Genomic DNA, 15,577 nt, shown 5'->3' with positions numbered 1-15,577 from the left:
CTACCCTACACTGTAGTATCACTCATGGATCTCTCATAAAACTAGCTCCACTTGGGACCTATCCTTATGGAACCTACCCTACGCCATATATTTACGATTGGTCGTAACACAATGGGACTACCGAATAAGCTTAGGCTTTCTAGGTCCGTATTCTATTATTGTTCATTATACAGTTCTTATCTCCCCAAGATGTCAGAATGAGTGGTAACAGGTGTAGGAACTGTGCCTATCTTGTTTCTTTGTGCCTGCTCCACTGATTTGGACTCTCCAGTTCAACTGTAAATCGTGGTGAATAATGCCGACAACGCCAACTGTTCATATTTGTAAACAACACAATGTTTTTACTTAGGAACAGTTCAGAAATCAATATTTGGTGGAATAACTCTGAAATTCAATCATAGCTTTCTGTGGGACTAGAGGAAGGTCCTCCACCAAATTTCAGTGGGTGTGAGATCTGGAGAGGCCTTCAAGCTAAAGTGTCACACTGAAATTTGGTGGAGGATCTGTGATGATCTGGGGGTGCTTCAGCAAGGCTGGAATCGGGCAGATTTGTCTTTGTGAAGGACACATGAATCAAGCCACGTTCAAGGTTGTCCTGGAAGAAGACTTGCTTCCTTCTGCTCTGACATTTATTCAGGTATTGCCCCTATGTAGCTTACTTCTGGTCACCGGTTCAGGAATGGTTAAAAAATCACTTAAAATGAACCTTTAATATAAGTGTTGGGCAATTTGGAAAGCCATAGTCAGTCAATAATACAATAATACTCGTAGGAAAAGTTTACATCTGTAGCTCATCTGTGGATACTATGCGATTAGAAAGGTTCAAAATGTATGTAAAACATCACAGCACATTTTGAAAATATATGGCACATGGTAACCAAACCAGGGTGGTCTATGGTGAGTGGCTGAGGGATGGGATTAAACAATTTGTTTGGTAATGTATTTATTGATTGCTGTATGTAAAATGTAGCAGAATAGCTGCTACATTTGTCTTCCGAAGTGTTAAAAATAAAACTCTTCCTGGAGCTGGCAGCCCGGCCAAACTGAGCAATCGGGGAGAAGGGCTTTGGTCAGGGAGGAGACCAAGAACCCGATGGTCACTTTGACAGAGAGCCAGAGTTCCTCTGTGGAGATGGAAGAACCTTCCAGAAGGACAACCATCTCTGCAGCACTCCACCAATCGGGCCTTTATGGTAGAGTGTCCAGACGGAAGCCACTTCTCTGTAAAAGGCACGTGACAGTCCGCTTGGAGTTTGCCAAAAAGCGCCTAATGGACTCTGACCATGAGAAACAAAATTCTCTGATCTGATGAAACCAAGATTGAACTCTTTGGCCTGAATGCCAAGTGTCATGTCTGGAAGAAACCTGGCACCATCTCTATGGTAAAGCGTGGTGGCGTTATCATGGTGTGGGGATGGTTTTCAGCACCAGGGACTGGGAGACTAGTCAGGATCGAGGGAAAGATGAACGGAGGAAAGTACAATGAGATCCTTAATGAAAACCTGCTCCAGAGCGCTCAGAACCTCAGCCTGAGCACGACAACGACTCGAAGCACACAGCCAAGACAACTCAGAAATGGCTTCGGGACAAGTCTCTGAATGTCCTTGAGTGGCCCAGCCAGAGCCCAGACTTGAACCCGATCGAACATGTCTGGAGTGACCTGAAAATGGCTCTGCAGCGCCCAATCCAACCCGACAGAGCTTGAGGATCTGCAGAGAAGAATGGGAGAAACTCCCCAAATACAGGTGTGCCAAGCTTGTAGCATCATACCCAAGAAGATTCAAAGCTGTAATCGCTGCCAAAGGTGCTTCAACAAAGTACTGAGTAAACAGTCTGAATACTTATGTAAATGTGATATTTCAGTTTATTTTTTTAATACATTTGCTTGCAAAAATTTCTAAATACCTGTTTTTGCTTTTTCATTATGGGGTATTGTGTGTAGATTTATCAAGATTTAATCCATTTTAGAATAAGGCTGTAACGTAACAAAATGTGGAAAAAGTGAAATGGTCTGAATACTTTCTGACTGCACTGCAAACAATTCACACAATGAATGTGCACAACTTGACAGAGTGCATTCTGGAGAGAGACGTGTATTTTAGCCACACTCCCCTTGTGCTGTGCCCACCCCGCGGCCATCGTGTGTGTGTGTGTGTGTGTGTGTGTGTGTGTGTGTGTGTGTGTGTGTGTGTATATGCTACTGCTCAGCCCCAAAAAATTCTCAATCGACCAGTAGACTAATTGGGGTCTGTCATTTTAAAACACAAGTTTAAAGTTTTCATTTTACACATTCTCCCCTCTCCTCAGCTGGAACAAGCTGACTGACCGCTTCTTCAAAACGTCTCCCTGGCCAGAGGCTGAGGCCATCGCTTCTCTCGTTGGAAATGGTGAGTGCGCCAGTCTGCTGCTGTTTCTCCTTCCAGTTTGGGCACAAGCCTGTTCAGATGATCGTGGACACGAGTGGTGGTAGTAGTTAGTAGTACTAAGTAGAAGACATTATCTCTCCGGGGTTAATTGGTTTTGCAGCAGAATCATATCCAAAAACAGACATCACACAAGAAGTGTGACAAAATAACGTGGACCACACATTTATTGAACATAGTTGCTGGAGTGAAAAAAGTTCAACTTATTATAGTGTGGCATGCAGTAGTAACATGTATCCTTTTCAAAAATGCTATGGCAGCATGAGTGAATGTCTTTATTTGTTGTTTTTGCAACGGTGGACAGAGAAATGTGGACCTGATGGTAGGAGTTTAAACTTTAAACAGGATGTCTAGTGTCCATTAGTGTTCTCTGCTTTCTTTAGAGCTGTTTGCTTATAGAGTGGAGACCATGTGGTTCACAAATTGGTTGCCGCCTCTGTAGAATATTCATGTTGTTGCTGTTCTCCATTGACAATGAAGTGGGAAGAATGCACAGGTTGTTTGTCATGAGTCTTGCCTTGGAAGCAGAAAAAAGTGATTTCCGCTCAGTGGGCCAGCTGCACTCAAAATGGTCTATATTGTAAAAATGTGTTATTTGGTTTTAATTTAGGGTTAGGCATTAGGGATTGAAATGTGGTTAGGGTTAAAATCAGATTTTATGACTGCCTGTGCCAGCTGTTGACCACTGCAGAGCTGCCTCCAGGCCAAGATTCATTACAATAAATGCCAGCAAGCGAAGAAGGCAAAGAATGTTGTGCCATTCTATCTTGTTGCGCTTGCTCACTGTTGCTGTTGGCCCATTCAGATGCTGTGTTCCTGATCCTGTATAAGGAGTTGTACTACAGACACATCTATGCTAAAGTCAGTGTGAGTATCTATCTATCCTGCCACAGAAACATTGTTTAACCCCTATCAGCTTTAAAATATAAACCTTACATCTCCTGTCCTGGATGAATTTAATCCAATGGATATACAGTGCACAGAACTATAATAATGTCACTACTTGGAAGACTTTACTTAAATAATGCTTTTGTGTTCTTTGACCATTAGGGAGGACCCACTCTCGACCAGAGATTTGAGTCTTACTACAATTACTGCAACCTCTTCAACTACATTCTAAGTAAGTCTGAGTACTAAATATTTGTTGTCTTAATATATTTTCATAATACAATGTGTTACATTGGATGTTTTCAATGCCTCAATAAGCAGGTATATATTGTTCTATATAGATGCAGATGGACCTGCCCCCTTGGAGCTGCCCAACCAGTGGCTCTGGGACATAATTGATGAATTCATTTATCAGGTAAATTAACATAGTTTGGTATGTTGCATGTGTATTAGTTTTTCAACTTCAAAATGTACACTACCGTTCAAAAGTTTGGGGTCACTTAAAAATGTCCTTGTTTTGAGAAAGAAAAGCAATTTTTTTGTCCATTAAAATAACATCAAATTGATCAGAAATACAGTGTAGATATTAATGTTGTAAATGACTACTATAGCTGGAAATGGCAGATTCTTTTATGGAATATCTACATAGGTGTACAGAGGCCCGTTATTAGTAACCATCACGCCTGTGTTCCAATGGCACATTGTTAGCTACTCTAAGTTTATCATTTTAAAAGGCTAATTGATCATTAGAAACCCCTTTTTACATTTACATTTTAGTCATTTAGCAGACGCTCTTATCCAGAGCGACTTACAGTAGTGAATACATACATTTCAATTCATTTCATACATTTTTTTTTTCTCATACTGGCCCCCCGTGGGAATAGAACCCACAACCCTGGCGTTGCAAACACCATTGCAAACACCATGCTCTACCAACTGAGCCACAGGGAGGCAATTATGGCAATTATGTTAGCACAGCTGGAAACTGTTGTTCTGATTATAGAAGCAATAAAACTGGCCTTCTTTAGACTAGTTGAGTATCTGGAGCATCAGCATTTGTAGGTTCGATTACAGGCTCAAAATGGCCAAAAACAAAGCACTTTCTTTGGAAACTCATCAGTCTATTCTTGTTCTGAAAAATGAAGGCTATTCCATGCAAGAAATTGCCAAGAAACGGAAGATCTCGTACAACGCTGTGTACTACTCCCTTCACAGAACAGTACAAACTGTCTCTAACCAGAATAGGAGGAGTGGGAGGCTCCGGTGCACAATTGAGCAAGAGGACAAGTACATTAGTGTCTAGTTGAGAAACAGATGCCTCACAAGTTCTGAACTGGCAGCTTCATTAACCTGTCAAGGTATAGGGGGCAGTATTTTCGATTTCAGATGAAAAGCGTGCTCAGAGTAAATGGCCTAATACTCGGGACCAGAGTCAAATATTAGCAAATTATTAGAAGATTTGGATAGAAAACACTAAAGTTTCCAAATCTGTTTGAATGATGTCTGAGTATAACAAAACTCATATGGCAGGCAAAAACCTGAGAAAAATACAAGCAGGAAATGAAAATCTGGTTCCTGTAGTTTTTTCAAGTCATTGCCAATCGAACACACAGTGAGTTAGGGTTCATTTTGCACTTCCTAAGGCTTCCGCTAGATGTCAACAGTCTTGAGAAAGTTGTTTGAGGCTTCTATGGTGAACAGAGAGCCAACAAAGGAAGTTGGTGAGCCAGGGAAGGGCATCAGTTCATTTGCGCGCTTTCACGCGAGAGTTAGCTGTGTTCCAAAACATTTTTCAAGACACTGGAATCGTGCGGTTGGAATATTACTGAAGTTCTGATTGAAAAAGGCCCTAAAGATTGATGCTATACAATGTTTGACATGTTTGAACGAACGTAAATATAACTTTTTTTGACTTTTCGCCGTGACATTTTCCTCGCTCGTCCTACATTTTGAGTAGCTTACTGAACGCGCAAACAACATGGACATAAATTATGAACTTCATCGAACAAAACAACATTTATTGTGGACCTGGGATTCTTGTAAGTGGCTTCTGATGAAGATTATTAAAGGTAAGTGAATATTTATAATGCTATTTATGCATTTAGATGACTCAAATGGCGGCTATCTGTAATTGCCTGATGTATTTTTCTGAGCGCAGTACTCAGATTATTGCAAAGTGTGCTTTCCCAGTAAAGTTATTTTGAAATCTGTCAATGCGGTTGCATTGAGGAGATATTAATCTATAATTCTTTGAATAACAGTTTAATATTTTATCAACGTTTATGACGAGTATTTTTGAATACATTTTCTGAACGTCACGCGCTAATGTAAAATGGGGTTTTTGGATATAAATATGAACTTGATACAACAAAAAATGCATGTATTGTCTAACATAATGTCCTAGGAGTGTCATCTGATGAAGATTGTCAAAGGTTAGTGCATAATTTTAGCTGGTTTTCTGCTTTTGGTGACGCTTGTCCTAACATTGATTATGTTAGGACAGTACATAGACTAACTTTATGCTTTCGCCGTAAAGCCTTTTTGAAATCGGACAACATGGTTGGATTAAGGAGATGTTTATTTATAAAATGGTGTAAAATAGTTCTATGTTTGAGAAATTTGAATTGTGACATTTTGTTGTTTTTGAATTTGGCGCTCTAATTTTTCACTGGCTGCACGGTGGGTGGGACACTAGCCTCAAAAAGTGAAATAGTGCCCGCAAATCACCAGTCTCAACGTCAACAGTGAAGAGGCGACTCCAGGATGCTGGCTTTCTAGGCAGTTGCAAAGAAAAAGCCATATCTCAGACTGGCTAATAAAAATAAAATATTAAGATGGGCAAAAGAACAGACACTGGACAGAGGAACTCTGCCTTGATGGCCAGCATCCCGGAGTCACCTCTTCACTGTTGACGTTGAGACTGGTGTTGTGCAGGTACTGTTTTATGAAGCTGCCAGTTCAGGACTTGTGAGGCATCTGTTTCTCAACTAGACACTAATGTACTTTTCCTCTCTTGCTCAGTTGTGCACCGGGGCCTCCCACTCCTCTTTCTATTCTGGTTAGAGCCAGTTTGCGCTGTTCTGTGAAGGGAGTAGTACACAGCGTTGTACGAGATCTTCAGTTTCTTGGCAATTTCTCGCATGCAATAGCCTTTATTTCTCAGAACAAGAATAGAACAAGTTTCAGAAGTTAGATATTTGTTAATGGCCATTTTGAGTCTGTAATCGAATCCACACAAGTTGTGCTAACATAAATGGAAAAGGGTTTTCTAATCTTCAATTAGCCTTTTATAATCAAACTTGGATTAGCTAACACAATGTGCCATTGAACACAGAAGTGATGGTTGCTGATAATGGGCCTGTAGATATTCCATAAAAAATCTGCTGTTTCCGGCTACAATAGTCACAACATTAACTATTTCTACAATGTATTTCTGATCAATTTGATGTTATTTTAATGGACCAACATTTTTGCTTTTCTTTCAAAAACAAGGACATTTCTAAGTGACCCCAAACTTGTGAACAGTAGTGTACTTTTCTGGCAATTTTTTTCATCTATGGCATTCATTTGGTACCCCTCTGTCTTGAAGCTGCATTGACACATGGAATTGTGACTGCATTTGAATAAGAAGTTAACAAGTTCACTCTTCTTCCCCAACCAGTTCCAGTCGTTCAGCCAGTATCGCTGCAAGACAGCCAAGAAGTCTGAGGAGGAGATTGAGTTCCTGAGGAACAACCCCAAGATCTGGAATGTCCACAGCGTTCTAAACGTGCTCCACTCGCTGGTGGACAAGAGCAACATCAACCGCCAGCTGGAGGTCTACACCAGTGGAGGTAAAGAAGTTACAGCTGTAGATGCATTGTATATGCATTGATATATTGTTGCATATCGTTATAACAATATATTGTTTGTAGTGATATATTATGACATTATAACGATATAATTTGTAGAAAAATATTTTGACATTGTCTTACACCACATTCTTCATGGTTCCTGTGCGACAGCTCTAACAGGTTGTGTTTTGTGTCGCAGGCGATCCAGAGAGTGTGGCTGGCGAGTATGGCCGTCATTCCCTGTATAAGATGCTGGGATACTTCAGCCTGGTGGGGCTGCTGAGGCTACATTCTTTGCTCGGGGACTACTACCAGGCCATCAAAGTCCTGGAGAACATCGAGCTCAACAAGAAGGTACGCTGGCCACTGTGTAGTAGTACTGTCGATGTTCGTACCATACAGTAGAAGATGCATCTACAAATCGATTCAAATGTATTAGTCACGTACACATATTATACAGATGTTATCATGTGTGTAGTGAAATGCTTACGTTCCTAGCTCCAACTGTGCAGAAATAACTAACAATAGGAAAGGAATATAGGAATATTAGAACGAGCAATGTCAGGGTTCGGAATATAAATATATGTATATGATGGTGTGTGTTATGGACAGTATATGAATCGAAAAGGTGTGCACAGTAGTTATATAGGATGAGCCTTAACTAGAATACAGATATATACATATGAAGCAGGGTTTCCGTTTGGAAAATGTGGTGCTGGATAACGTGACCGGGAAGATTTACATTTTCCGGACCCATATGCACCCATTAGGGTGTCCACCCTTGGTGCTCAGAATGACAGAAATCACATTTAGATTATGGTAATGCATTATAACAGAACATGCAGCTTATGTAATGAAACAGCCAATAAAACATTTTCTAACATTTGTCAAAATACAATTCGCGGGTGAACACCTTTCTAAAAAGGGCACATGAGAAAACGCCATTCTAAACAGTGCACCTGATAGCAGTTCCATATGTGACTGGTGAAAATCTCAGTTAAAAACTTAAAAGGGGGAATCTAAAGATGCAACAACTAAGGATGGGTTGCTAATAAGACTAGGATTGTGCCTTTGGCTTCTGGACAAAGAAAGAAAGTTGATATGAAAACAAATATAACAGGACATAAATGGCAATGCTGTGGGTCTAATAGAAAAGTACATGGAAATACATTTGCCAAAATTATATAATTACTCCTGTGTATACAGAAAGAAATAAAACAATTAAAAATACTTCACCAGAAAGAAAGCATGACTTAGCCACAGAGGAATCGAGGATCATTATCTAATTAAATTACATTTCTGTGGATTGTTTCAAATCACAAGCTCGTAGGCCTATATCTATTTGGAAAGCCTGAATTATTGAGTTGTGGGTGTCAGTGAAAAACATCTAAAATATGTGTGAAGATAATGTCTTGGGTATAATTTAAAATGTTTAGACAAGACGTAGGGCGATGGTGCTTGGCTAAGATATCGGTGAGTCTCTCCAGAATGGCTCAGCTGTCTCCCGCCATTTCTTGCGCATTCATTGTGTGAATTGTTTGCCCTTTGATAAATAAATTAAGTATGTAATGGGGAATAGATTTGTATGTCACCAGTAGTAAATTTAATGTTAATCTACATAATTTGGTTACATAACCTTGTTAATTTATTAATTACAAGTAATTTACCGTTCTCATTCTCGGAGTGGAAATGTTTTCAGAGTTCACAACCTGCTGCAGTTGTGAGAAACAAGTTTTGGTTTATTTCATAACCATAATTGTAAAGATTTGTGTACTTTTTCATTTTGTCTTTTGTTTGGAGTGCTCCATGTGAGCAATGAGCATGTCTGGTTTCTCTGAGCACGCATAAGTACCTGGCCAATTGCAGGGAAATGTAGGAAAGTTTTTTTTTTTTTTTTTAACATCCATTGTGAATGAAATATTAAAACTCTAGTTCCTCAGTACACTATTTTAAAAAATCGTTCCAACAAGCTCCCCCTCGATAATCACCACTCTGTGTGAAAGAGCTATGGAAGTTATAGTTGTACTATTGCATTGGCCTATAGGCTGAGTTCCATGCGCTCATTTCTTTAGCACCAATGGATCACGGTATATCAATGTGTCCGTATGGCAGAGGCTGGTAATCTTGACTTGACTTTTAGATATTTGTAATTCTAATTCAGATTTGTATGATTAACCTGTTTGGGATGGGGGCAGTATCTCGGGTCCCAGCTTTGATGCACCTGTACTGTCTCCGTATCTATCCCCAAATGCCCACTCTCTGATATTGACAGACCCTACGAATTAAGGAGTGGGCCTTAACTGTTGAGACCCGTCTATCTATATTTCTACTCCATATTTCTCTCTCCAATTGATTCCCTATTTGTTCTAACCCAGTCACTTCCCTCTACTTTATATTTAATCTTTCTTAGAGTATGTACTCTCGTGTGCCTGAGTGTCAGATCACCACCTACTACTACGTGGGCTTTGCCTACCTGATGATGAGGAGGTACCAAGATGCCATCCGTGTCTTCGCCAACATCCTACTTTACATCCAGAGGACCAGGAACATGTTCCAGAGGTCCACCTATAAATATGAGATGGTCAGTGACAATGTTTGTGCGCATGCACCTTCAGGACTGCCGCACAGAAGAAAAGCCAGCCCGCGCAGATGTTGATATTGTTAGCAAATTATTGCCATGTTATAGCTATTTCTTTGTTCAGCCATGGGGGAGTGATTGCTTCCAACAATTGCTTCCTTACTTTCTTAGAATATTAAGTTTGGCAAAGAGCTTTGTTTTTGTCTTAAAGGGGTATTTTGAGACGCGCTTGAATATGAAAATAAGCTAATAGGCAGAGGTATAGCCTACATTCTGATTCCGTGTATGGTAATAATAATGATGATTTTTATTTTGTAAAGTGTTTTCTTGCGTCATAAAATTCAATTTCCAGTCACGAATTAGGCCCATGGTGTTAACAGACCATTTTCTATTTTTAGACATGTGACTTGAGCTTTCAGACAACTAAAAAGAAAAAAGGTTAATGTCAAGCCCTGCGTAATGTTTTTACATCTAATAGAATAGGCCAACATTGAACACCATATAGGCTGAAATCAATAGCTATTTCCATATGAAAATGTTATGGGATGCATTTGATCCCTTGTTTTTGTTAGTAGGCCACTGATGGGCCTAATAGGCCCAAATAGCCTCAGTAGTTTACTTGGCAAATGTCTAAAATTAACTGGAAGCGAGTACAGCCTCCGTGTTCACAGTAAATGCACGCAGGAAGTTGCACAGAATGCTCACGATGTTCAAGTTTCTGCTCACAAGACTTACAATGTTCTCAGTGGTAGATTTTTTTGGGGGGGGATATTGATCAGTGGGCCTAACCTGTGATAACTACATTACTGATTATGATTGACATCTACCTCTCAGAGCTGGGTGATGTTCATTAGGGCACATAATGGAAAAGGTTTTAAAATGAACACGACCCTGGTAAATGGTTGAGTCACTTCTTCCTGCTCCTCCAGATCAGCAAGCAGAACGAGCAGATGCACGGGCTGTTGGCAATAGCTCTGACCATGTACCCAATGCGCATCGACGAAAGCATCCACACCCAGCTCAGGGAGAAATACGGAGACAAGATGCTTCGCATGCAGAAGGGGTGAGCGAGAGAAAGTCTACACTTCCTACCACACTGTGGGAACTAGGGGCTAAAGGGATTTATAGGCCCAAGCCCTATATGGAGATCTGACAGACAGGATTTGTTTGGTCTAAGCAATATAGTGAAACTTCCACCTGGCTTTTCAGAGGGTGAGGTGAAGCTATTACCATATTGCTTACTTGCACTTGTCAAATCCACTCAGATCGCCATAGGTGCATAGGGCGTAAGGATCTACAGTTCGATTTTGAATTGGGCCATAGTTTGTGTTTGAGACTTGACTGACATGACTTTGACCTCAGAGACCTGCAGGTGTTTGAGGAGCTCTTCAGCTTCGCCTGTCCCAAGTTCCTGTCCCCGGTGGTGCCCAACTACGATAATGTGCTCCCCAACTATCACAAGGAGCCCTTCCAGCAGCAGCTCAAGGTGTTCGCTGAGGAGGTGCAGCAACAGGCCCAGCTCTCTACCATCCGCAGGTAACGAGTTATCTCTGAGAGTCGGGTGAGCTGCTACAGTCAGTTAAGTTCAGCACTTCCCTGTTTCAATTTGTTTCAAAATACACTGCTCAAAAAAATAAAGGGAACACTAAAATAACACATCCTAGATCTGAATGAATGAAATAATCTTATTAAATACTTTTTTCTTTACATGGTTGAATGTGCTGACAACAAAATCACACAAAAATAATCAATGCAAATCCAATTTATCAACCCATGGAGGTCTGGATTTGGAGTCACACTCAAAATTAGTGGAAAACCACACTACAGGCTGATCCAACTTTGATGTAATGTCCTTAAAACAAGTCAAAATGAGGCTCAGTAGTGTGTGTGTGTGGCCTCCACGTGCCTGTATGACCTCCCTACAACGCCTGGGCATGCTCCTGATGAGGTGGCGAATGGTCTCCTGAGGGATCTCCTCCCAGACCTGGACTAAAGCATCTGCCAACTCCTGGACAGTCTGTGGTGCAACATGGATGGAGCGAGACATGATGTCCCAGATGTGCTCAATTGGATTCAGGTCTGGGGAACGGGCGGGCCAGTCCATAGCATCAATGCCTTCCTCTTGCAGGAACTGCTGACACACTCCAGCCACATGAGGTCTAGCATTGTCTTGCATTAGGAGGAACCCAGGGCCAACCGCACCAGCATATGGTCTCACAAGGGGTCTGAGGATCTCATCTTGGTACCTAATGGCAGTCAGGCTACCTCTGGCGAGCACATGGAGGGCTGTGCGGCCCCCCAAAGAAATGCCACCCCACACCATGACTGACCCACTGCCAAACCGGTCATGCTGGAGGATGTTGCAGGCAGCAGAACGTTCTCCACGGCGTCTCCAGACTCTGTCACGTCTGTCACGTGCTCAGTGTGAACCTGCTTTCATCTGTGAAGAGCACAGGGCGCCAGTGGCGAATTTGCCAATCTTGGTGTTCTCTGGCAAATGCCAAACGTCCTGCACGGTGTTGGGCTGTAAACACAACCCCCACCTGTGGACGTCGGGCCCTCATACCACCCTCATGGAGTCTGTTTCTGACCGTTTGAGCAGACACATGCACATTATGGCCTGCTGGAGGTCATTTTGCAGGTCTCTGGCAGTGCTTCTCCTGCTCCTCCTTGCACAAAGGCGGAGGTAGCGGTCCTGCTGCTGGGTTGTTGCCCTCCTACGGCCTCCTCCACGTCTCCTGATGTACTGGCCTGTCTCCTGGTAGCGCCTCCATGCTCTGGACACTACGCTGACAGACACAGCAAACCTTCTTGCCACAGCTCGCATTGATGTGCCATCCTGGATGAGCTGCACTACCTGAGCCACTTGTGTGGGTTGTAGACTCCGTCTCATGCTACCACTAGAGTGAAAGCACCGCCAGCATTCAAAAGTGACCAAAACATCAGCCAGGAAGCATAGGAACTGAGAAGTGGTCTGTGGTCACCACCTGCAGAATCACTCCTTTATTGGGGGTGTCTTGCTAATTGCCTATAATTTCCACCTGTTGTCCATTCCATTTGCACAACAGCATGTGAAATTTATTGTCAATCAGTGTTGCTTCCTAAGTGGACAGTTTGATTTCACAGAAGTGTGATCGACTTGGAGTTACATTGTGTTGTTTAAGTGTTCCCTTTATTTTTTTGAGCAGTGTATTTCTCCCTACTGAACACAACCCAGCTCTCTAGCATTGCTCTCTAACATGGTTCCTTGGTTTCCCCCTCTAACCTCACCCTGCTCCATCTCTCTGCTGTACAGTTTCCTGAAGCTCTACACCACCATGCCTGTGGCCAAGCTGGCAGGGTTCCTGGACATGACCGAGCAGGAGTTCCGCATCCAGCTTCTGGTCTTCAAACACAAGATGAAGAACCTGGTGTGGACCAGCGGCATCTCTGCCTTGGACGGAGAATTCCAGTCCGCCTCCGAGGTCGACTTCTACATCGACAAGGTGTGTGTGTGTGTGTGTGTGTGTGTGAGAGAGAGAGATGTGTCGTTACACAGAGCCCACTCACCTCGTTTAAGATACTGTTTAACCTGTCTGGGAACGTGGGACGCTTGCACCCTAGTCAACAGCCAGTGGAATCGCGTTTCGCGAAATACAAAACCTCATAAATGCTATAACTTCAATTTCTCAAACATATGACTATTTTACACCATTTTATAGATACACCTCTCCTGAATCGAACCACGTTGTCCGATTTCAAAAAGGCTTTACAGCAAAAGCAAAACATTAGATTATGTTAGGAGAGTACCCTGCCAAAAAAAAATCACACTGTCATTTTCAAAGCAACTAGATGCATCACAAATACCCAAAACACAGCTAAATGCAGCACTAACCTTTGACAATCTTCATCAGATGACACTCCTAGGACATCATGTTACACAATACATGCATTTTTTGTTCGATAAAGTTCATATTTATATATAAAAACAGCATTTTACATCGGCGCGTGACGTTCAGAAAATATTTTCCCTCAAATGCTTCCGGTGAATCAGGGCTACAATTTACAAAATTACTATTCGAAAACATTGGTCAAATATAATATTGTCATTCAAAGAATTATAGATTAACATCTCGTGAATGCAACCACATTGCCAGATTTAAAAGTAACTTTACTGGGAAATCACACTTTGCAATAAACGACGTGGTATGCTCAGAAAAATAGGCTAGGCGATACATGTTAGCACCATCTTGGAACCATCTAAAATCCAATATACTATTGTAAATATTCCCTTACCTTTGATTATCTTCATCAGAAGGCACTTCCAGGTATCCCAGGTCCACAACAAATGTAGTTTTGTTCGAAAAAGTTAATTTATGTCCCAATAGTTCCTTCTTGTTAGCGCGTTCCGAAGGCTACTCATAATGTACTGAAGCGTGCTGGACTTGTTGTCACGAATGTGCAAAAAATATATATTTACGTTCGTTCAAACATGTCAAACGTTGTATAACATAAATCTTTAGGGCCTTTTTCAACCAGAGCTTCAATAATATTCAAGGCGGACGATTGCATTGTCTTACTAAACGTTTCGGAACAAAAGGGTTCCCATGGGCGCCCGGGTCATAGTAGTAATGGCCCTCCCCCTGTGACCAACTTCCCAAGCCTCTCTTTGGGTCAGTTTCTATCATAGAAGACTCAAACCACTTTGTAAAGACTGTTGACATCTAGTGGAAGCCATAGGAAGTGCTAAATGATTAATATGTCCCTGTGTGTTTCAATGGCAAAGCTTGAAAGTGATTCCACACATCAGATTTCCACTTCCTGTTAGGATTTGTCTCAGGGTTTTGACTGCCATATGAGTTCTGTTATACTCAGACACCATTCAAACAGTTTTAGAAACTTTAGTGTTTTCTATCCAAATCGGGTACGTTTTTTATCCGGCCGTGCAAATACTGCCCCCTATCCCCAACAGGTTTTAATGTAGTAACTCCGTCAATATGGAATTTACTCTTTGGACATAATGTTGTGAAGTAACCTGTATTCCCTGTCTGTTATGTGCCTGCAGGACATGATCCACATTGCAGACACCAAGGTGGCCCGCCGCTATGGCGACTTCTTCATCAGACAGATCCACAAGTTTGAGGAGGTGAGAAATTATACATTTTCAAATTACTTTACAGCAGTATTTCCAGTTAGCAACAGTCTTTGTTTACCGTTATCATAGAATTTCTGTTACATTACAGACATTTGCTTCTGTATTTAATTAATATATATTTTTAAGTCATAGAATAGGAAAGTTAAAGTTATTGAATTTGGTTTATTCCAGGAAAAATGTAAAATTAAATGTTTACTCAGTTTGTACTTGTGTTATTCGCCATGCAGTTGAACAGAACGCTGAAGAAGATGGCTATGAGTGGAGCCAGCACCATTGCCACAGCCGCCACCACAACCACCCGGGCCACATGAGTCGGACCTCTGATTTACAGCCGCTAATCTGGCCTACCAGGCTCTCTTTCTTGGCTCTGTTGATCCTCCAACAGAACGATCGATAATGCTTTTTTTAATTTAACAATAAAGGATGAAGTGGTGAGCTAAAAGCCATGTTTTGTTGGGTTGCACATGGAGTCATTGTGATCATTTATATTATCAAATGGGTTGTACTGTGATTTTAGTACCTTTCTCAAACAGTACAGTAATTAATCAGCTAAATCAGAACCACTAGATGGCAACATTTAGCTATCAATATCTTTACTCTCAAAAGTGCCACCAGTTATTTATAGGATTTCAGTTTTGTATTATAATTTATTTCAACTGCTATGAGATTAGATATTAATTTACACTGAACAAAAATATGAACGCAACATGTAAAATGTTGG

General features: G+C 41.4%; 1 protein-coding gene across 2 annotated transcripts in view; it reads left to right on the top strand.

Annotated features, from left to right (window-relative positions):
* LOC115162931 (eukaryotic translation initiation factor 3 subunit L) overlaps nucleotides 1–15,319 on the top strand; it is a 26,078-nt gene extending 10,759 nt beyond the window's left edge. The window contains exons 4-15 of one of the 2 annotated variants that reach the window (XM_029714466.1): nucleotides 2,308–2,387; nucleotides 3,229–3,284; nucleotides 3,474–3,543; nucleotides 3,653–3,726; nucleotides 6,973–7,144; nucleotides 7,344–7,498; nucleotides 9,555–9,725; nucleotides 10,652–10,785; nucleotides 11,085–11,258; nucleotides 13,018–13,207; nucleotides 14,767–14,847; nucleotides 15,084–15,319. In XM_029714466.1, the coding sequence (XP_029570326.1) occupies nucleotides 2,308–2,387; nucleotides 3,229–3,284; nucleotides 3,474–3,543; nucleotides 3,653–3,726; nucleotides 6,973–7,144; nucleotides 7,344–7,498; nucleotides 9,555–9,725; nucleotides 10,652–10,785; nucleotides 11,085–11,258; nucleotides 13,018–13,207; nucleotides 14,767–14,847; nucleotides 15,084–15,167 (1,441 nt within the window). In that variant the 3' untranslated portion in view covers nucleotides 15,168–15,319. Of the gene's footprint in view, nucleotides 1–2,307; nucleotides 2,388–3,228; nucleotides 3,291–3,473; nucleotides 3,544–3,652; nucleotides 3,727–6,972; nucleotides 7,145–7,343; nucleotides 7,499–9,554; nucleotides 9,726–10,651; nucleotides 10,786–11,084; nucleotides 11,259–13,017; nucleotides 13,208–14,766; nucleotides 14,848–15,083 lie in introns of both variants that reach the window. The other variant, XM_029714457.1, reaches the window with a different exon arrangement.
* The last annotated feature ends 258 nt before the right edge of the window (nucleotides 15,320–15,577 follow it).

This window comes from Salmo trutta, chromosome 2 (assembly GCF_901001165.1).
Source record: "Salmo trutta chromosome 2, fSalTru1.1, whole genome shotgun sequence".
Lineage (NCBI taxonomy): Eukaryota > Metazoa > Chordata > Actinopteri > Salmoniformes > Salmonidae > Salmo > Salmo trutta.
This window is presented reverse-complemented; position numbering and strand designations above follow the sequence as displayed.